This window comes from Miscanthus floridulus, chromosome 15 (genome assembly GCF_019320115.1).
Source record: "Miscanthus floridulus cultivar M001 chromosome 15, ASM1932011v1, whole genome shotgun sequence".
Lineage (NCBI taxonomy): Eukaryota > Viridiplantae > Streptophyta > Magnoliopsida > Poales > Poaceae > Miscanthus > Miscanthus floridulus.
In genome coordinates this window covers 51,889,609-51,911,476 of record NC_089594.1, presented here as the reverse complement: position 1 = coordinate 51,911,476, position 21,868 = coordinate 51,889,609, and the positions used below count along the sequence as shown (strand labels likewise).

The following is a 21,868-nucleotide window of genomic DNA, read 5'->3' as shown; positions in this document are numbered from 1 at the left end:
GACCACACTTGGACCGTCCAGCTTTCCCCACGGGATCATCCAAAGCAGTTCTGTGATCTGCTCCAAGTTCTCGGGCTTCTCTGACCAGCTGTTCTTCTTCTCCGGAATCAACCCCACGTCGCACAGGGTGATCGTGTTCGGCTCTTCGCGGATGTAGAACCACTTCTTGTACCATTCGTCTAGTGAGGTGTTCCAGGGGCAGTGCAAGTACTGGGCCTTCATACCGTCACGCAGATTGAGGTATACGCCTCCGGCTATCTTCGAGCCGCCGCTCCCTTTCTTTCGCAGACAGAACAGATGGCGAAAAAGGTTGAAATGGGGCTGGAAGCCACCATAGGCTTCGCAAAGATGGATGAAGGTGGAGACAAGAAGAATCGAGTTGGGATGCAGATTGCAAATCCCAATCTCGTAATACAAGCAGAGCCCCTGAAGGAAAGGGTAAGCTGGAACCCCAAAACCCCGCTTGAAGAAATCCTCGAAAACCACAATCTCACCTGGTTGTGGATCGGGGAAGCTTTCTTCCTTTCGGCGTACGCCATCCCATGAGTGCCTTGTTGTAGAGCACTCCCATGGCGACGTGGTCTTCGATGGTCTGCTCATTGCTCCTTGACTTCCACCACTCCTTCGCCATGACTCCCCCTTTCTTTCAGGGCGTCTCTCTTCGCCATTAATCTGCCCTTGCTAAAGGGGTGGATGCGGTGGAGGGGGGACTGGTAATGATTTTCGGAGGAATAGGGTTCGGCAAGAGGAAGAAGGTTGCGGCGGCAAATGACAATGGGGATCGGTAAAATGTAACTTACCAGTTCTATATTATAAATAACCAAGAGCTCCGTCGTTTCGTCCGCCCGAGATTCTTGGGAGACGTGTGCACGTGCCGCAGACGGTTGTTTTCACAACCTCGAGATCTACGCCAATAAACGCACCCCTTCGTTACCAGTGTACGCGCCTCTTTGTTGATAGTGTGAGAGGGCCCACACTGACGCACCTCCATACAGGTGTCAAGCAACTCTTTGCCAGAAGGAGTAAGAAGACAGAGTGACGCGCTATACCCGTCTGCTTTTTTGACCAGACGTGTCAGATTGGATTTGACAGAGTAAGGAGATAAAATAAATACACCAAATAATAATACAAGCGGCGTTCGTTTTTTCGCTGCATGTCTTATGCTCAAGGATGTACCAGACCACTGCCATGCTCGGGGACTGTCCAGACCACTGCCGTGCTCGGGGACTGCTCCGACCACTGTCGTGTTCGGGAACTACTCCGACTACTATTGTGCTCGGGGACTGTCCCGACCACTGCTCGGAGATCGTTCTCCTCGGCTACATGTGATTTGTACTCACATACAGTTGAGAGACTTTTATTTAGACCTTGCTACAAGGCTCATACTTCGCCTTCCAACAAGCTCGGGGACTACATTGGTACGATGCACCTGCCGGTGCATCTCGTATCGCCTGCATGACAATTGGATTCTTAACTTCAGTAGAAATTCTTTTTTAGACCCTGGCACCACGTGCCTGCGTCACCTACTACCAGGCTCGGGGACTAAGTGGGCACAATTCACCGTGCGGTGAATGTGTTTATTTATTCGACCCCTATGCTTTGACTGAATGTAAGGATTACTATCGTGCTCGGGGACTGTCCCGGCCACTGCTCGGAGATCGTTCTCCTCGGCTACATGTGATTTGTACTCACATACAGTTGGGAGACTTTTATTTAGATCTTGCTACAAGGCTCATATTTCGCCTTCCAGCAAGCTCGGGGACTACATCGGTATGATGCACCTGCCGGTGCATCTCGTATTGCCTGTACGACAATCGGGTTCTCAACTTAACTGGGAATTCTTTTTAGACCCTGGCACCACGTGCCTACGTCACCTACTACCAGGCTCGGGGACTAAGTGGGCACACTTCACCTTGTGGTGAATATGTTTGTTTTTCGACCCCTACGCCTCTGATGATCAAGGGTGGTACGCTTTAAGATTCACTTACATTTCTTTTCAGAAATACAAGTGGGCACACTTCACAGGATGGAAATCTTTTTCTTTTTTCTTAAGAGCACCATACATTCTTCGGACAACCTACTTTCTCCGGCGACAACGGTGGTCAGAGACGTCAAGGACTCAAGCCTTACTTGTCGGAGAAGGTTAAAACGGCGTGTCGCAGGATAATACATGGTACTCGGGGACTAGCTGTGGGGGTATTAACCCCTATACCCTTATGGCTAGGCTTGGGCCGGCCCGGATCAGTGGGACCAGTCCACCAAAAGACGACGCGCGGCCCGGCCAACCTGTTCGGAGTCCCGCACAAGGAGTCAAGGCAGATTTGGCGATCAAGCAAGATCCTGGTCGGTTGGAATAGGAATCCTTATCCGGCCACATATGCCAATTGTAACTGGCTAGGATTAGTTTTCAGATCTGTAACCCGCCTCCCGGATTATATAAGGCGGGCAGGGGACCCTTATAAAAAACATCTCTCATTGGCATACAGCAATACAAATCAAACGCAGGACGTAGGTATTACGCCTTCTTGGCGGCCGAACCTGTATAAAACCTCGTGTCTGTCTTGTGTCACCGTCTTGTTTGTGGCTTGCGCATCTATCTGCCGACAATCTACTACCTTAGGCATACCCCTAGATAGACTACTAACCAAACACAATAGTTTGCCGACCATATTTCATGGACTGCCGACCATCTGGTTCCTGATTACATCCGAGGAGGTCCAAACACATAGGTCCATACCATTTCAAACAGAGAAAATTGGATTTCACATAGGCTCCTCGTCTCTTCCTCCCTAGAGTTTTGAGTTCTGTGTTTGCCTGTGGGGGTATTAACCTCTATACCCTTACTGCTAGGCTTGGGCCGGCCCGGATCAGTGGGACCGGTCCACCAAAAGATGACGCTCGGCCCGGCCAACCTGTTCGGAGTCCCGCGCAAGGAGTCAAGGCAGATTTGGCGATCAAGCAAGATCCTGGTCGGTTGGAATATGAATCCTTATCCGGCCATATATGGCAATTGTAACTGGCTATGATTAGTTTCCAGATCTGTAACCCTGCGCCCCGGACTATATAAGGCGGGCAGGGGACCCCTCTAAAAAACATCTCGCATTGACATACAGCAATACAAATCAAACGCAGGACGTAGGTATTACGCCTTCTTGGCGGCCGAACCTGTATAAAACCTCGTCTCTGTCTTGCGTCACTGTCTTGTTGGTGGCTTGCGCATCTGTCTGCCGACAATCTACTACCTTGGATATACCCCTAGGTAGACTACTGACCAAACACAGTAGTTTGTCGACCATATTTCGTGGACTTGCCGACCATCTGGTTTCTGATTACATCCGAGGAGGTCCAAACACATAGGTCCATACCATTTCAAATAGAGAAAATTGGATTCCACATAGGCTCCTCGGCTCTTCCTCCCCTAGAGTTCTGAGTTCTGTGTTTGCCTGTGGGGGTATTAACCCCTATACCTTTACGGCTAGGCTTAGGCTGGCCCGGATCAGTGGGACCGGTCCACCAAAAGACGACGCGTGGCCCGGCCAACCTGTTCGGAGTCCCGCGCAAGGAGTCGAAGGCAGATTTGGCGATCAAGCAAGATCCTGGTCGGTTGGAATAGGAATCCTTATCCGACCACATATGGCAATTGTAACTGGCTAGGATTAGTTTCCAGATCTGTAACCCTGCCCCCCGGACTATATAAGGCAGGCAGGGGACCCCTCTAAAAAACATCTCTTATTGGCATACAACAATACAAATCAGACGCAGGACGTAGGTATTACGCCTTCTTGGCGGCCGAACCTGGATAAAACCTCGTATCTGTCTTGCGTCACCGTCTTGTTTGTGGCTTGCGCATTTGTCTGCCGACAATCTACTATCTTGGGCATACCTCTAAGTAGACTGCCGACCATATTTCGTCAACAGTGGCGCGCCAGGTAGGGGGTGTGCGTACTGCTCTCCAAGCAAACAAGATGGTCATCATCTCCGGCTTCATGGCTACGCCGAACAGCTTCACGTTCACTGTTGGCCAGATCACCTGGACCACCGGCTCCGACGACATCATCGCCATGACCTTGGAGGAGGCGTGGATTCAGTCTGCGCCGACCACTGCTTCACCTGCATCGGCTACGGCTCCGACCACGGCAGATACGGCTCCGACCACGGTGGATACGGCTCCGACCACGACGGATACGGCTCCGACCACGGTACATCTGGCTCCGATCACGCCTGCATCATCTTCAGCCACGCTGACAACTCGTCATCCGCTTCCCCGCTACAAAGGGAAGCAGATCGACAACACTGACCTGCTCGACTCCATCGATCGGGTCGGCACCAAACTCGCTGAAACCCTAGCTCTGGTAAGTACGATTCAAAGTCAACCTAATGAGCAGGTAACCGCTCCTCACAACAGATCTATCCGATCAGCTCGGACCAGTCGTCCTGCACGACTTGGTACAGATCTCGTGGTCATATCTACTCCTGAAGGGCGCTCCGTTCATCGCCGGCCAGCCTTCGCGACGGGTATTCAGCTCTCCGAGTACGAAGCCTCGACGGAGAACCACCAGGTCCAGCCCTACGGCCTGCGAAACGCTGCCTCCAGCTACGCGTATAACCTACAACGCCGCTTAGATCTGTGTTTTATGCATCGACTTCAGCCGAAGCCTCGCAACTTCGTCAACATGATCCGGATTGAAGATTATCAAGAAGGATCCGTCCACACAGTCCAAGAGGGCGACTCCAGCTCCTCGTCTGGCATCGCATCTAATGCATCTGTCCACACCGAGCTTCAGCATCACGAAGATGAAGGCGTCAAATACGATCTGGATATCCCAGACCACGCCCCGGGGTTCTCACAATTCCCGTCTTTCCCGCCAAGACGAGGGGATTTGATCCATGTCGTCAGCAATGACGAGCCGCCAGCAGTTAGCGAAACAGAACAAGAAAGGATTGCACACGAAGCACGCAATATTGACCAGTTTAATCGTCGACAAATCGAAGCCGAAGCAGACCAGAAGGCACGACGCATAAGGGTCCAGCCACGTGACCTCAACGATGCTTTCGACAGGGTGGGGGATAGACAGGTCTTCAGGACTCCAAGCGCCAACGTAGCCGTCGCCATGGCGACAATGCAACGGCTACCCAACACACTGGAAACCCAAGCAGTTCGTGATGAAATACAAGCTTATCTGACGGTTGCTATGGCCTAGACCGCAGAGATTGTAAACCAAGCCCGGGCTCCATTCGTCTCAGTCGAGTCAAGCCACAGCCGCCAGCACCCAAGTCGCTCACAGCCACTCAACCAACGTGGCTCGCGCAACAACGACCCATCAGACAACCGTCAAGGCGAAAACGGTGGCCATGATGGTGGCCAGGATGACAACCGCCGTCGGGACGACAACCGCCGCGACGTCCGGGACGATAACCGCCGAGACAACCGCGACAATCGCCACGATAACGACGGTCGCAGGCCTAATCCAGATGGCAATCGAGATCGCCGCGATGGCAATAACGATCTCCGCCATTACCTCGGTGGACGCGATCTGCGCGCTCGCATCAACCAGAGAGCTGACGATCGAGCATCCCACGAAAGTTATCACCGTATGGAATATGACACTGCCCACGGCCCGTCGGGTTTGAAGCAGTTTACTCCACACCTTCGTCAAGTCATATGGCCCAAGAATTTCAAGCTCGAGAAACTTTAGAAGTACGACGACAAGGAAAACCCCGAATTATGGGTCATGCTCTACGAAACTGCGTGCAGATCAGCCATGGCTGACGAGCACGTCACGTCTAACTATTTCCCAGTCGTTGTTGGCCATGCAGGTCACCAATGGCTGGTCTGCTTACCGGCGAACTACTTTGACTCTTGGCAGGAGCTCAAGCAAGCCTTCATTGACAACTTCATTGCTACTTGTGAACAACCAGGCAACAAATACGATCTACAACGGATTCGAGATCGAAAAGATGAGCCACTGTGCGAGTACGTTCGGCGTTTCTTGGAGATGCGCATCAAGGTCCCATCAATCTCCGACAACGAGGCAATCGAGGCTTTCATCACTGGCCTCCACTTCCACGACGCCCTAAGGGACAAGCTCCTCCGCAAGAGACCTGAATCGGTCACAGCGCTCTTGGCCACCGCTAAGAAATATGCGGACGCCGACGATGCTAAAAAGATAATTATTGAAGAAGCAGCTAGGGTTCCACGCTCCGACCACCCCCCACACCGCGACGACTACCGCGGCAATCGTGGTCGGAACGACAATTTTGACCGCCGCAACCAGCGCAACGACTCCCGCGACCACCGCGACCAACGTAATCAGCGGCGTAATCGCCGTGACGATTACAGGAGCAAGCGTGCTCGGGAAGACGACTGGCGAGGTCAATACCGTTAAAAAGGGTGGCGGACGTCGTAACTATGAAGACGACTACGCCAAAGCATTGAAAGGGCCCTGCCAGCTCCATCCTAAGTCAAACCATACCATGGAGAATTGCCACGTTCTCAAGTCTATCTACACGCGTCAACGGGCTCCGGATACGTCCGACAAGCCTAACGACGCAGGGGAGCAGCGCAACGAGGATAACGACGACGACGATGCAGACCCTCGTCACAAGTACGTCAAGCCAACCAATCGCGTACACACCATCATCGGAGGCAAAGTGTCCATCGAGACCAAACGAGAACGCAAGCTGCTCGCCCGCGCTTGCTTGAACGTGGCCAACACCAACAACCTCCTCGCCGATCTCCGGCTCCCTCCGTGGTCTCACCGCGAAATCTCCTTCAGCAGAAAGGACCAATGGACCGCAATACCTGAGCCAGGACGTTTTCCCCTGGTCCTCGATCCTTGTATCAACAAGGTTCAGTTCGACAGAGTACTGATCGACGGCGGCAGCTCCATCGATATACTGTTCAAGAACAGTCTGCCCGCCCTGAAGATAGCTCAGGCGGACCTCAAGCCGTACGAGGCACAGTTTTGGGGTGTTCTCTCCGGACAGAGCTCTACACCTCTCGGGCAGATCACGCTACCTATGCAGTTTGGGACCCCGGACCACTTCCGCACCGACTACGTCAACTTCGTGGTCGCTGACTTCGACGGCACCTACCATGCTATTCTTGGTCGACCGTCGCTCACCAAGTTTATGGCCATATCTCATTACAGGTATCTGGTGCTCAAGATGCCTACCGAGAAAGGAGTCCTAACCCTCCGAGGCAACGTGTACGCAGCTTATACCTGCGAAGACGACAATTTTAAAATAGCAGAGGCTCACGACCTCTCTATTCGCATGGCTGAGACCATGCTCGACGCCAAGAAGACCTCGACCGATCACCTGGAGATCCCGGAGCTCGAGGCTCCACGCAAGAACATCAAGTCCAAGGAGCACAAGGTGATTCAGCTGGTCGACGGTGATCCCAGCAAAACGGCCCTTATCGGGGCCAACCTGAATCCCAAATAGGAAGACGCGCTCGTCAGGTTCTTGAGGAGCAACGTGGATGTGTTCGCATGGAAACCTGCTGACATGCCTGGTGTATCTCGGAACTTGATCGAGCACTCATTGAATGTCAACGGCAAGGCCAAACCTATCAAGCAGAAGCTACGACGGTTCGCTCGCGACAAAACGGAGGTGATTAGGGTAGAAGTTACACGGCTTTTGGCAGTCGGATTTATCAAAGAAGTGTATCATCCGGAGTGGTTAGCCAACCCGGTTCTTGTACGCAAAAAGAATAATGAATGGAGAATGTGTGTTGATTATACTGATCTCAACAAACACTGCCCTAAGGACCCCTTCGGCTTACCTCGCATAGACGAGGTCGTAGATTCAACCGCCGGTTGCGAGCTGCTTTCCTTTCTCGATTGCTACTCTGGTTATCACCAGATCGCTCTAAAAAATGATGACCAGATCAATACATCTTTTATCACGCTAGCTCAAACTAAACTTAGTAAATTTTAAAGACTTTGCTCACTCTTAACACGTAAAGAAGTAACAAGCAAACTTCACATAATCCAAACGCCTGTCAAAATTTGAGAACTTTGAAAATTCACATTTTTCCTATAACTAAATTTACGCTAGCTCAAACTAAACTTAGTAAATTTTATCCAAATATTAAAATAATTCATTTTATTTAGTGTTTTCTATGCACAACCCAAAATCAGAAAATTTGGGGTGTGACAAACTACCCCACATAATGGGAATCTTGTCTCGAGATTCGGAGAGACTAGGGAGAAAGATAAAGATCTTTATGCCTCCACACTTTCCTTGATTCGGGAATTCATGAGATGAAGGAATGAACTTGCATGATAAAGTGGATTTGGGAGTTGCACAGGATAGCAAGGAAGATAAAGGTCAACGATGTTTTGTAGAGGATGCTACCCCACTTAACAAGAGTTTTGCTAAACTCTGAATATTCCATACGAAGATCCTCGTGTTGGTGTAGTCTTCAGGGCCTTCCTTTGGATCACAAAGATAGGGATGACAAACAAGCAACACACCAAACAAGACAAGCATGCATAACAACATCGAAACTACACGTGCTTCTGTAGCAATGGCGGGCATCCTAATGAGTGGATTATGATGAAAGGCCATCGCAAATTTGAATAAGGTGAGATCAGAAAACTTTAGTAAACCAAAGAGAAAAAAATCAAGGAGATAAGAAACAATAGCTCAAAGGAAGGTATCAAGGAGAGTAGACAATAGGACAAGGATGAGAAATAATCAATTCAATAAGTCAAGGAGATGAGAAAGTAGTTTTGTAGCAAAATAATTTTTAGAAGGCGACCAGTGCTAACTTCATACGTCCTACAGTCAACACCGCTCTGATAACAATCTGTCACATCTAGTTTTAAAGACAACTAAGTACTAACTATATGTGTGTCCAGGAAGTCAAATCACACATATAGCGATAAATTATAATAGTATTAAAAGACAATGCTTTATTATATAACGAAACATACTCATATTTAATACTTACATCAGAGTACCGTGGAACGGTAGCTAATCTTTAGGCTCCATTCTTCACAGAGACGACTGATCGGGGGCTACGTATGTCAAACACTTCTGATAGTCTTATGAGAACTCCTTCGTTGTCTTTACCAATTTTCTGAGCAACTTTTACCAGAGTCTGGGGGTGTGGGGAAATAGCAATGGTGAGCACATGTCCTACTCAGCAAATATAACACGGGGTTCATGAGGCTCAAAAGGCTAACACTGGTTTAACTATGATTAGCTTTTAATTGTCACAATTTTAGCAATTGAGTAGCAACAAGTTTATCACCAGCCCATGTAAACACATGATCAGTAAACATGAATAATGAATAGCATAAACAGTAATCACTAATGAGCATCTTTATCATTCAGTATCATCAGTGTTCATCATCTATTCCGTAAGGGTTCCAATGCCGCTCATGACCATGAGCATGGCTGATATACCAGTTTTACACTTTGCAGAGGTTGTACACTTTCACTATGAGTCGTGTTACCTATATGCTCGGGTTTATAACTCCCAAAACACTTTCAAGGTGAGCAGACAGTGTACACTACGAAGCTTTTCCCCTGTCGTTCTAATAAGGAGCAGCCGCTAAGGATTTCATCTTCTAAGTGTTGTGGAGTCATCTTCAAAAGTGGCACTGATACACGCAGCATAGTACACACCCTGGGGATGAGGCCCATACCTCTTGCCTTTTCAGTAAACTGCTATAAACTAGAAAGAGTAAGGTATTAGACTAAGACCAGAGCCATGTAGTTCTCATGGTTGTACTATAAGTCTCGGATGATTACTTATAGATAATTCCTTAGGGAGAGGAATCTGAGGCATATAGAAAGTAGCTAAACACTCCAGCCCCCTATTTTCAAGTTGTTAAAAAGTCATATTTTAATGTTTATTGCATATTCTATTAGTCAAGTTACAAGATCATGGTTGTAGTTGAGCACTAGCAAAGCTATCTAAAGCAATACCTCATAGGAATCAAGGTACAAATATAAATGACTAGGATATCCTTAGTGGTAGTCAAGGTAGACACGTACAGTATGAATTAAATGATTAAAGGTGTATAGGACAACAAGAAAAATCACATACTATACTTGCCTTAAACTTGTTTTACACCCAAAGCAACTTGCTCAGAGAAGCTTCAACTTTATCTTCCATTCTGCAGCTTCTGCAGCTTCGTGCACTCAACTTCTGACCTCCACTGCTTACGTACGGTTCTCTTCTACTCGTGGCAAACACCAAGCATAAAGAACATACAAGCAAGCAAGCAAAGTAAATTAAGAACAATACACCAATCATAACAAAAGCTTTAAAACAACATACTAGGAGGGAGCTCATGGTTACGGTCACAAGAACGCAAGAGATGCAAAAAACGGAGCTAACGGCTAAAAACAAATGACTATTGAAAGATTTAATTATATTATAAAAGTGAGGAAACAACTACAGGTTTGGTTTATTTTAATTAAGAAAAGTCATATGAATGACAACACAGGTTAGTCAATTTGTATTTCGTTCCGAAATCAAATTAAACCTAATCATATTTTATTCATAAATGTTGTAGTATGAATTAAGCAAATTAAACCGTAACCTTACAAAATAAAGTAGCATGTGAGAACACCTATTTTTTAAATATATGCAACGTGGTTTAACTGATCAAATTATAAATAAAGAAAACAACGTGGTCTAACTAATCAAATTATAAATAAAGAAAACATATTCATGTAGCAATTAATCATATTTAACATTTTTGTACATGAAATACCGTAGTGTAACACCTATATTGCTTTTAGAATAGAAAACTAGATACATATAGGTTAATCAAATTAATATTTAATTATGAACACATAATCATACGGCATGAAGAGGAGCATGAACTTGGTTGATGATCTATGGATTGGGTTAACATGGAAAACAGAGACTTCAAAGAGGAGCATGTACGTACTGCGATCATCTTTGAGCGGGTCACATATGTCAATATGATCTATGGATTGGGTTAACATGGAAAACAGAGACTTCAAAGAGGAGCATGTACGTACTGCGATCATCTTTGCGCGGGTCACATACGTGATCTGCATTTACGGTGGTTACGGTGGCTGGTTGATGATTATTGTTCATATATGAGGCATGGATCGTTAGTATTTTCTGGCGTTGACGGATGAGACCAAGATGACAGCAGGGAGAAAGGGTTTCGGTGGACTGCAGTGCTTGGCCAGTGGATGCGTACGCCGATAGCTAATCATTTGAATAAAACGACCATACAGTACATGAAATTGATTATAGGCAAAATATTAAAGCCCATGCCGTACATGGCTTTCCAGGCCTGCCTGATGCGGCTTGCTTGCTTCTGCTTTGCAGCTGGCCGGACGGCAGCGCGGTGGCGACGGCAACGGCAACGGCGACGGCGATGGCAACGGCGAGAGAAGGATGAGAAAAATCTAATTTACTATATGAGGGATTTTTCAAACTAGGGGCTCATCTTATGGTAGTTTGGGTGTGCTTTGCCTATGTGGTTGGTACAAATATATAGGGAGAAAAACTCCCCACCTCTATATCAACTAGCGATACGGTAATAATTAACGTTGCACCATCCACCTGCACTAATGGACCTAAATAATCATTCAAGCCCATTAGTAAATAAATGCATGGGCCTTTAAGATTTATTAGGATTATTGCACATGGGCTTTGAGCGTTGGGGAAAATGAGAGATTTATTATTTTCGGAATTAATTAATTTCGTGGATAAAATAATTCTATAAAAGTCTAGAATTATTATTTAAGCCGCGAAACATACTCCGAAAGCCCTAAAAATTCAGGGAAAATTCCCATAGACATTATGGAACATGAGGAACCCAAATAAAGTATTTGGAGCCCATGATAAGATAATTTGGAGCATCTAAAAATTAAATTATGTTCACAGACAAGTACGAACAAGTTCCAGAAAAAGCTGGAAAAATTCCTGAAAAGTTTGTAGAGATTGATTGATGGACGAGAAACTGAAACGAGTGATTTACGTTACAAAGAAAAGATTTTAGGAAGCTCCGAACAAAAACTTGAGCCGAGAAACAAAAAATTTGATTGTAGAAAAAGATAAAGGCGTGCCGGAGAAGGAAAATCGATCTACTAACGTATTTTAAAGACTTTGCTCTCTCTCAACACATAAAGAAGCAACAAGCAAACATCACATCATCCAAACGCTCGTCAAAATTAGAAAACTTTGAAAATTCACATTTTTCCTATAACTAAATTTGCGCTAGCTCAAACTAAACTTGGTAAATTTTATTCAAATATTAAAATAATTCATTTTATTTAGTGTTTTCTATGCACAACCCAAAATCAGAAAATTTGGGGTGTGACAAGGCCTCAGTCCGCGCGGCATCCGCGTGCGCCTATCCCCCTCAGGACAGTACTCAGCAAAATCTCCATATGAACATCTCTTTCAAGGATCAATTCTATTTAGACCTTGGGAACTTATTTGGAAGACCTGGGCCCCCGGAAAATGCAAGTTCTTATGGTTAGTCCAACATGACAGGTGTTGGACGGCTGATCGTCTTGCCCGTCGAGGTCTGCCTGTCCGGAACGTTGTCCTTTATGCGATCAGGAGCAAGAGACAATTAAACATCTTCTAGTATCCTATCCCTTTGCAAGGCAATACTGGTATTCCCTGCTATGTCAGGTTGGGCTGCAGCAATTCGCTCCTCAGGCAACTGATATGGTGTTCGATGATTGGTGGAATAGATTGTGGCATGCTGCTCCGGAACAGCAAAAGAAAGGTCTCAATTCTCTCGTTCTAGGTGCTTGGGTTCTTTGGACTCACCGCCATTCTTGTGTTTTTGACGGAGCTGCTCCTAGCATTGCAAGGGCTCTTAATATTAGCAGCGAGGAACAGTGTCTTTGGGAGATAGCCGGCGCACGAAGCCTCTTCCTTGACTACCCCGGCACTTTTGCCTTAGAGTGGCCTAGTTGTTGGTTTTGTGGTCGTCTTTTTATATTTAGCAGGCGAAAATGTAATCTAAAACTTTAGTTTGGTGTGTCTAGAGTGTGTATGGGTGTTTGGGTTCTTGTCCCGTATTTTCTTCTTAATATAATGAAGCGCAGCTCTCCTGCGTTTTCGAGAAAAAAGACACAAGATAGTTGATTGATTATCAGGGATATGAGGTTACACATATATATGCAAGGATGTCCTAGGTTTATAGAAATAGAACCAGCGGGGGATCCTTGCTTATTAGATAACTATCAATCAATCAATCTCAATCTATCCTAACCATATAAGCACTAGGCCTGTCTAACACTCCACATCATTGTCTTCACCTCTGCTCGACACCCTGTCCTTTCCTTCGTGCCATTGTCTCCTCTGCCCGGATCGGCCTATCTCTACTCTGAATCGGCCTTCCCTGCCTAGAATCGGCCTTTCTTCGCCCCATCGTCTTCTTTCCTTTTTTTTGGCGAGGAAGGTCGTCTTTTATCTAGATGAGAGGACCATGATATCACGCCTCTACGTCCATGGCGTGTCAGTCTATGGCGATGTCTCTGAGCCTAGACACATCCACGGCGGCCACAGATGGCTCGGGGGTAACCTTGCTGCGTGCGGACGTCTGGGGTGGTGGCATCATTGCGCGCGAGGACCAGCAGTGAGGTGCTGGTGGCGAATCACTTCTTCCCACTGGTGATCCATCGTCACCAGGACGTCCTGAGGCCCTCCCACCCTCACTGATGGCAGCCTCGACACCAACCTCACTATCGGTCATCAGCAGTGAGGTGATCCGGCTGCTAGGCATCATCGTTGGTGATAGAATGATTATTGCCAGACTGAGCACTTTCTATTCATTGAACATGAGTTTATATAGGGGATACATGACTCTTCGTATAAGACTTATCACATTCTAGACTTATCACATTCTAGACTATTTGTATTCTAATACCCTCCCGCAGACTCAATCGGGAGATGAGCGAATGTTGAGACTGGAGCGAAAATTGATGAAGACAGCAGTTGGCAAACCCTTGGTGAATATATCAGCATATTGAAGAGATGTTGGAACATGAAGTACTCGGACAGCTCCAAGGGCCACACGCTCCCGAACAAAATGGAGATCGATCTCCACATGCTTGGTCCTTTGGTGATGAACTGGATTTATGGACAAATACACGGCACTGATATTGTCACAATAGACAAGAGTAGCACGTGTTAAAGGACGATGAAGCTCACTCAGGAGCTGACGAATCCAACATGTCTCAGCCACAGCATTGGCAACACCCCTGTATTCAGCTTCAGCACTAGACCGCGAGACGGTGTGTTGGCGCTTGGAGGACCATAATATAAGATTATCACCAAGAAATACACAATAGCCAGAAGTGGAGCGACGTGTGTCTAGGCAGCCAGCCCAATCGGCATCTGAGTAAACCACTAGCTCATGAGATCGGCTGCGAGAAAGAGCAAGGCCGTAGGCCTTAGTGCCTTTGATGTATCGCAAAATGCGTTTGATGAGAGCAAAGTGCGACTCCCTGGGATCATGCATATACAGGCAAACTTGTTGAACGGCATGAGCAATGTCCGGCCGTGTGAGAGTCAAGTATTGTAAGGCACCAGCAAGACTGCGGTATAATGTAGGGTCAGCAACTGGTGGTCCATCTTGGGAGGACAGCTTTGAATGAACCTCAAGTGGAGTTTGGCAAGGGTTGCATGATGACATGTTTGCCTTGACCAGGATTTCAGCAGCATATTTAGCTTGAGATAGAAAAAGACCTGTGGGTGACCGTTCAGCAGAAACTCCCAAGAAATAGTGAAGATTGCCAAGATCAGTCATGGCAAATTCCTGCTGAAGGGAGCCAATAATATGTTGAAGAAGATGATGGGATGAAGCTGTCAAAATGATGTCATCCACATACAGTAGAAGATATGCCATATCCGTACCATGAGTATATATGAAAAGTGAAGTATCACATTGCCTGAAAACCAATAGAAGTAATGAACGTCTGGAAGCGACTATACCAAGCCCGCGGGGCCTGTTTAAGACCGTATAGAGCCTTGTTGAGCTTGCACACATAATTAGGACGAGAAGGCTCAACAAACCCAGGTGGTTGTTGGCAATAAACAGTCTCGTTGAGAGTACCATGTAAGAATGCATTTTTGACATTCAGTTGATGAATAGGCCAATCACTGGAGACAGCAAGTGATAATACCGTGCGAATTGTTGCAGGCTTGACCACTGGACTGAAGGTTTCATCATAATCAAGGCCGTGTTGTTGAGAGAAGCCGCGCACAACCCAACGAGCCTTGTATCTTGCCAAAGACCCATCAGCATTTAGTTTGTGACGGTATAGCCATTTGCCGGAAACAATATTAGCATGTGGAGGCGGTGGCACAAGGTCCCATGTTTGATTAGCAATGAGGGCACCATATTCCTCCTCCATGGCACGCTTCCAATTCGGATCAGAAAGAGCACCACGATATGTTTTTGGAAGCAAGCTAATATCTTTGGAAGCCGCTGCCAGATTGCAGTAAGCCTGCCCGTCTTGCTGTCGTGGCTGGCTGATGCCAGACTTGCCCCTGGTTTGCATGGCGTGCTGATTGATGGTGGGAGGGACAGGCACAATCGGCGCATTTGAGGAGCGCATAGCAGCAGGGATGACAGTGGAGGTGGTGCTGGGCAGCGCAGGAGATGGCACTAGTGGTGGTTGATCTGCAGGCACTGGTGGTGCTCCAGGAGGTTCCTGTCGGCATGTGTATACTTGCGTAACCGGAGGTCGATAGTGCAGGCCTCCAGCAGACGTACCGGACTGGTGGCCCAGATCATTGACAGGGCTGTCAGGAGCCAAAGCTTGGCCCTGAAAGACAAGAGGAAGGGGTGCTGCACCTGATCCCTGCCCTTGTCGCGGTTGGCTGGAAGTCGTGCCTTGATGATGTGGAGGTACAGCAGCTGGTTGGGCAGCTGAAGGCACAACTGGACCAGCGCCTGGCGAAGCCATCGGTGGGCCAGCAGAGTTAGAAGGCACTGCTGGGAAGCCGCCGGATATCACCGGATCAACATCTGTATCATCCAAAAAATCATAGGCACTCAATGGTGCCGGTGATTCACGTGTGAAAGGAAATTGTTGCTCATCAAAGACCACGTGACGGGAGGTGATCACTCGATTGGTGGTGAGGTCAAGGCAACGATACCCTTTATGGTTATCAGGAAAGCCAAGAAGAACACATTCTGTAGAGCGTGGTGCAAGTTTATGGGGCATAGTGGCGGAAAGATTGGGGTAACAACGACACCCAAAGACACAGAGGTGAGCGTAGGAGGGTGGTGTACCAAAAAGAGCTTGGTGTGGGGTGCGGTTTTGAAGAGTTTTGGTGGGGTGAAGGTTAAATAAATAAGTAGCAGTGCGAAGTGATTCAGCCCAATATGCCGGTGGCATAGATGCTTGAAACAACAATGTGCGCATGATGTTATTGATGGATCGAATGACACGTTCGGCTTTGCCATTTTGTTGGGATGTGTGAGGGCAAGAAAGACGAAGATGAATACCTTGTTGAAGGAAAAAAGAGCGAGCAGCATTGTTGTCGAATTCGCGACCATTGTCGCTTTGAATAAATTGGACACGGCAATGGAAATGAGTGAGCACATAGCTATGAAAGTTTCGCAAAGTGTTGAATGTTTCAGATTTCAGTTTAAGTGGGAAAGTCCACAAGTAATGAGTGAAATCATCCAAACACACTAGGTAGTATTTGGAACCGGATATGCTTATAACAGGAGACGTCCACAAGTCACAGTGAATTAATTCAAAAGGTTTAGATGCTCTTGACATAGAAGTAGGAAATGGCAAACGAGTGTGACGACCCAACTGACAGGCATGACACAAAGAGGTCCATGATAGAATGATTATTGCCAAACTGAGCACTTTCTATTCATTGAACATGAGTTTATATAGGGGATACATGACTCTTCGTATAAGACTTATCACATTCTAGACTTATCACATTCTAGACTATTTGTATTCTAATAGTTGGCCTAGCGCGTGACAAGCTTGAAGAGACCAAAGCGGATCTGGTGCTTGCGAGTTCGCGGGAAGCATCCACTGCATGTGGTGGGGAGGGAAGATGGAGGAAGTTTGTTTATTCATGGCCGTTCATAAGCATATGGACTACTGTAGACCTGACACATGTGAACTGCTTTAAAAATTAGCATATACTCCCTCCGTCCCATTGAAAGTGTCGTTTTTGACTTTTAGGACTTCTTGTTTGACTGTTCGTCTTATTCAAAAATTTTGTATAAATATTATTTATTTTGTTATGACTTATTTTATCATTAGAGATACTTTAATAATGATTTATTTATTTTATTATTTGCATAAAAAATTTGAAGACGAACGGTCAAACAAGTATAAAAGTAAAAAACGACACTTTCAATGGGACGGAGGGAGTTTTGTGTATGGACCACTCTGGTTGGTTTATATACCCCTTTTTGTACACAACATTGTGGTGCCCTTAGGCAGGACAAATCCACTCTATTCTTGTGTGAGCTTCCTGGGCATACCTGATTGGGAGTGTAGCTACCATTGTTCACTTCACATCTTGTATTATTATGTCCGTACCGTACCACGTGCTTCCATTTCTGCTGAGCAGAAACTGCATCTTGCAGGTTAGTTGCAAGGTTATCAATGTGAGATCTGGCGATGAGCTTCCTGAAAAGTGCAGAGAACTTGCCAGGCATTTTGAAACCGAGGGAACTCCTGTGATGATTGGTATGTGCTTTTGTGTAAAGAGTCTAATATTGAACGTGTTATAACAATGTTAAGATGGCTACAGTTGATTCTGTGAATATTAACATAGAATTGGCAAATCCAGGTGGTGGAGTCTTGGCTTACACCCTTATCGGAGTTGATTATAACGAAGCCAATGGCGACTGTGCATTTCTTATCCTTGATCCGCACTACACTGGTACTGACGATCTGGGAAAGATTGTAAATGGCGGATGGTGCGGATGGAAGAAGTCTGTCGACAACAAAGGCAGGAGCTTCTTCTTAAAAGACAAATTCTACAACCTCCTACTACCCCAAAGGCCAGACATGGTGTGAAACCTATGGTGTTCAATATGTTACTACTGCATGCTACGAGGCACACACATGTTTATGGTTGTGATAGAGGTTTATGATTGTCGACGTTATATTATTTTTTAAAATGCCTCGTAGATTGTAAGTTACGAATTGTAAAGTTTTTTTAATGAGACATATTGTTTTTATAAATATGTAGTGATTAGTAAATTTGTAACATCCTAGAACTTTGATTTCTGAAAATAGTTTTAATTTGACCTAATTATGCAATTGTGTGCATTAAATATAGGGGTAATTTTCTTTAGATATAAAATCAAATATAAGGAAATAGAAACATGAATGTGCATACATGCTGGTGCATCTATTTTTGTGATGCTGTTTTTGGTTTGAAAATCAAAACATGATTTGAATTTGAGTTCGAAAACTGATTTCTAAATAAAAGAAAAGGAATTTCTTTTAAACCCTTGACGTGTCATCACTGCAGTAATGATCTCATAGTATGGCCAGCGAACGTGTCCTTGCTCCCGGACGTAAGGCAAAGAGCCGCTCCCACCGCCTAGGGTAGAGCCGCTGCCACATGCTTGCTTCTTGCTCCGTTGCTGCGCCTAGGCCCCTCTTCTTCTCTGGTACGTCTTCTAGAGGCAAGAATGAGAGGGGACATATCTTTTTTCTGCAGTATTCTGGTGTTTTAGGATTGATTCTAAATAAATTTTGAGTGAAAATGGATGTTTTTTGGTTGGGATTGTGTATCCTGTGATGACTCGGCGATTGCCACGATAAGATCGGCGTTGCAAGCGTTGATTTATCGGCAGGTGGCCAATTTGTGGCCTTTATCTACAAGGGGAGGGATGCTTCGGGGAGCCCTGATTTCATCATCAGGTGACCAATTTGTGGCTTTTATTTGCAGGGAGAGGGGTGCTTTTGAGAGCCCTTACTGAGGACAACGACTTTGGGTCATCGATCTCATCGTCGATGGTTGTGGAGAGGAAATCAAGGTCTCGAGGTGATGATTCTGCATCCTATGTTGTACCTAATGATGCAACTGTCAATATTCTTTTAGTGATTTAGATACATTTTGGATTGGTTTCGAAGCGTTGGAGCTTGGGGCATGTCTAACGTTTTGGGGTTGGTCGTTGGATTGGCATAAGGACTGCACTTTGGCTCTAGCGTTCGAGAGAAACCATTGGGGGAAAAGATGATGTAAGGATCTAGATAGAATATTATATATTTTTTATTTTAGATTTTTTCATGTGTAATTTGAAGATCGACTGTGCCAAGATTTAATATAAGTCTCCCTTCCCAAAGGGTGCGCCTCAGCATAACATAGATAAGACTGGGAATCCTCAAATCCTTGCTAGACACATGGTGTGTTGACGAGATCCTAACATAGGGGTATGATAAGCCTCGGGATCAAAGGTTCTCGACCGAGAGACCTTCCGACTGACCCTTCCAGGATTGTCTGGGGGCTCGGGGGCTATATCCATTGGGTATGCTCGAGCGTACCCTCCGACAAAGGAATCATGCCACTTCTACTCGTGACTCGGGGGCTTGTCCGAGCCTCAAGCTCCCGATCGACGGATGTCTAGACCCGATCCTTGGCTCCCTCCCAGTCTTTGGCGCCAGCTAAAGCACGAGCACGAAAAGGTGTGCCCTGAGCCACCAAGGCTTGGGGGCTCCCTAGCACTGCCTCACCGGCATGGCTCTGTCAACCGCTCCTTAGATAGGGTCACGCACGAGGTGTGACACAAGAAGACAAACTCCTTCGCTGGCTTTAGGGGCTCGGCTGCTTCTAGACCCACGCATCAGCCCCTCAAGTCGATCTCCTTCGCCACCAAGAAGCCTCCAGAGGTGCACCTGGTGGACGCCGGTCCAAGCCGACACAGCATGACACTCAGCGTGTCAGAACTTCTTCGGCTCTACAATATCGCCACGGTCCACACGGCGCCACTGCAAGACCCTCCTAGACTCTAGCGCATGTAGACCATAGGCTCAACTCCCCCAAACCGCCATGTACCTGACCTACCTCGATATATAAGGGGAAGGTTGGATCCTAAGAGGGGGAGGACAATTCCACGCAGATCATTCGAGTCCTCACCATTCAGCTCACGCTCTACACCGAGAGCAGAGCAACCTAGAGAGGGGCACTAAGAGTTCCTCCACCGCATCCGTTGTCTTCCTCCTCTCTGGCGAGGGGAAAGGCTCCACCAGCAGTGAGGCATCCAAAGGATCAACACCCCAAATCTCTCTCTTTCTCCCTAACACTCTGTTGTAACACCCTAGATTTTGGGTGCACTTGAGTATAAGGATCATCAGCTGCTAGACGTAGGGCACCGATGGCCCAAACCAGGATAAACCTTTGCATCTCCTCTATGATTCTTGTGTTCTTGAGTCCACCCGAGCCACTAGAGACACACACTCTAACACTACCACGAACAACAAATGCTTGTCGCGGTTTCAACCCCGCGACAGCTGGCGCGCTAGGTAGGTGTTGATGGTTGCTAATGTCAATCATAAACCATCAATATATCCTACATATATGATTAAATGAATCACCAACATAGATATAGTGTTTTAAACTAATAAGTTCCACAAGTTTTGGTGATTTTATGACTACAGGAGGATTTAAACAGAAAATAGGTAATGTGAACCATAATGTCAGAGCAAATCACGATCATCCATGACAAAACTGACTTATAGGACTCCTAATCCACTGTAGAAGACAAACCACCGCAACTCGACCCGAACAGTTAGAGGGTGGCATCGGTCGGCCCGACCTATAGGCCGTCCAGCCTCCCAGGCCCACCTGGTGGCCTCCGTTTCAAACGTCGGTTCTCCATCGCCTCTTAGGATCAATCTACATCGTGGATTAAGGTCGATTCGAATCAAGGGCCAAGATAATGAGTTGCCATGGATCCATGGGCCCACAGGCTGCGTGATGACCCTTATAAAAGGACCCCCTACCTCCTCCAGAAATGAGTCAGCAATCAAGAGAAGAATAGCTCTCCACATTAGGTGCTATCCTTTGTAAATAGAAAATAGTGAGATAGAGAGTGAGGGAAGAGTTTGGATGAAGTGTCGGTCTATCAGTGCTCTCTCTCACTACGGCTTGTACCTTGACAGATTCAAGTTCTACTTGAGCTTGCTTCTGAGACATCTCTGGTATTCAATTTCTGATTCAAGTAAGTTTCGTGTTTATATTGTCCACTAGGATCATGACTCTTTTGAGTGACTTAATCCTTGTAGCTCTTGGGTTAAAGTAGTAATCGTAGTATAAGCGTGGTGCTTAGACTTCGGCTACTCGTGGATGCACCCTGCATTTTGGATCGGTGGTAGATCGCGAGGGTGATAGCCTCGTTGAGTCCTTTGTAGTCCATCTCCCGTCTATAGGCCAAGTAGGACCCGATTACTATGGAATTTCATACTCTATTTGTGCTTTCCTTAGTAATGTCCCTAGGTGAATACTAGAATACACAGTTTACCCAAGTTAGAAATAGAGAATCTTAGTAGTCCTCGCTATGCTACTGTTTATCCTCAACCTTGTTGATATCCCTAGTTAAGTTAGATTTAGTTAAACTCACACACGTTTTCCTGAGTTTGATATTCTAGAATATTTTCGGTGAAAGCTACAGCGGTATCCGTATGCTTGCGAATTAATTTGTCTGCGTCTAAAATATACCAACAAGCTTTTTGGCACCGTTGCCGGGGAAATGGTTGTTGTGTTAACTTCAAACCTAGCTTAACCTTGTATCTTTTACCTTTTTTAGAATGGAAACCACAACTATCCATCAATATGTTGCACCTACGAGCGCATGCCTAGACACTACTACAGAAAAGCTAATCACCGCCAGCTCCAGAACCCCCA

General features: G+C 46.5%; 1 protein-coding gene across 3 annotated transcripts in view; it reads left to right on the top strand.

Moving 5' to 3' along the window:
* LOC136506816 (probable Ufm1-specific protease) overlaps positions 1-18,274 on the top strand; it is a 45,902-nt gene extending 27,628 nt beyond the window's left edge. For 2 of the 3 annotated variants that reach the window (XM_066501721.1, XM_066501723.1), the window contains exons 12-13: positions 17,595-17,697; positions 17,801-18,274. In XM_066501721.1, coding sequence (XP_066357818.1) covers positions 17,595-17,697; positions 17,801-18,030 — 333 coding nt within the window. In that variant the 3' untranslated portion in view covers positions 18,031-18,274. The remainder of the gene's footprint in view (positions 1-17,594; positions 17,698-17,800) is intronic. The other variant, XM_066501722.1, reaches the window with a different exon arrangement.
* The last annotated feature ends 3,594 nt before the right edge of the window (positions 18,275-21,868 follow it).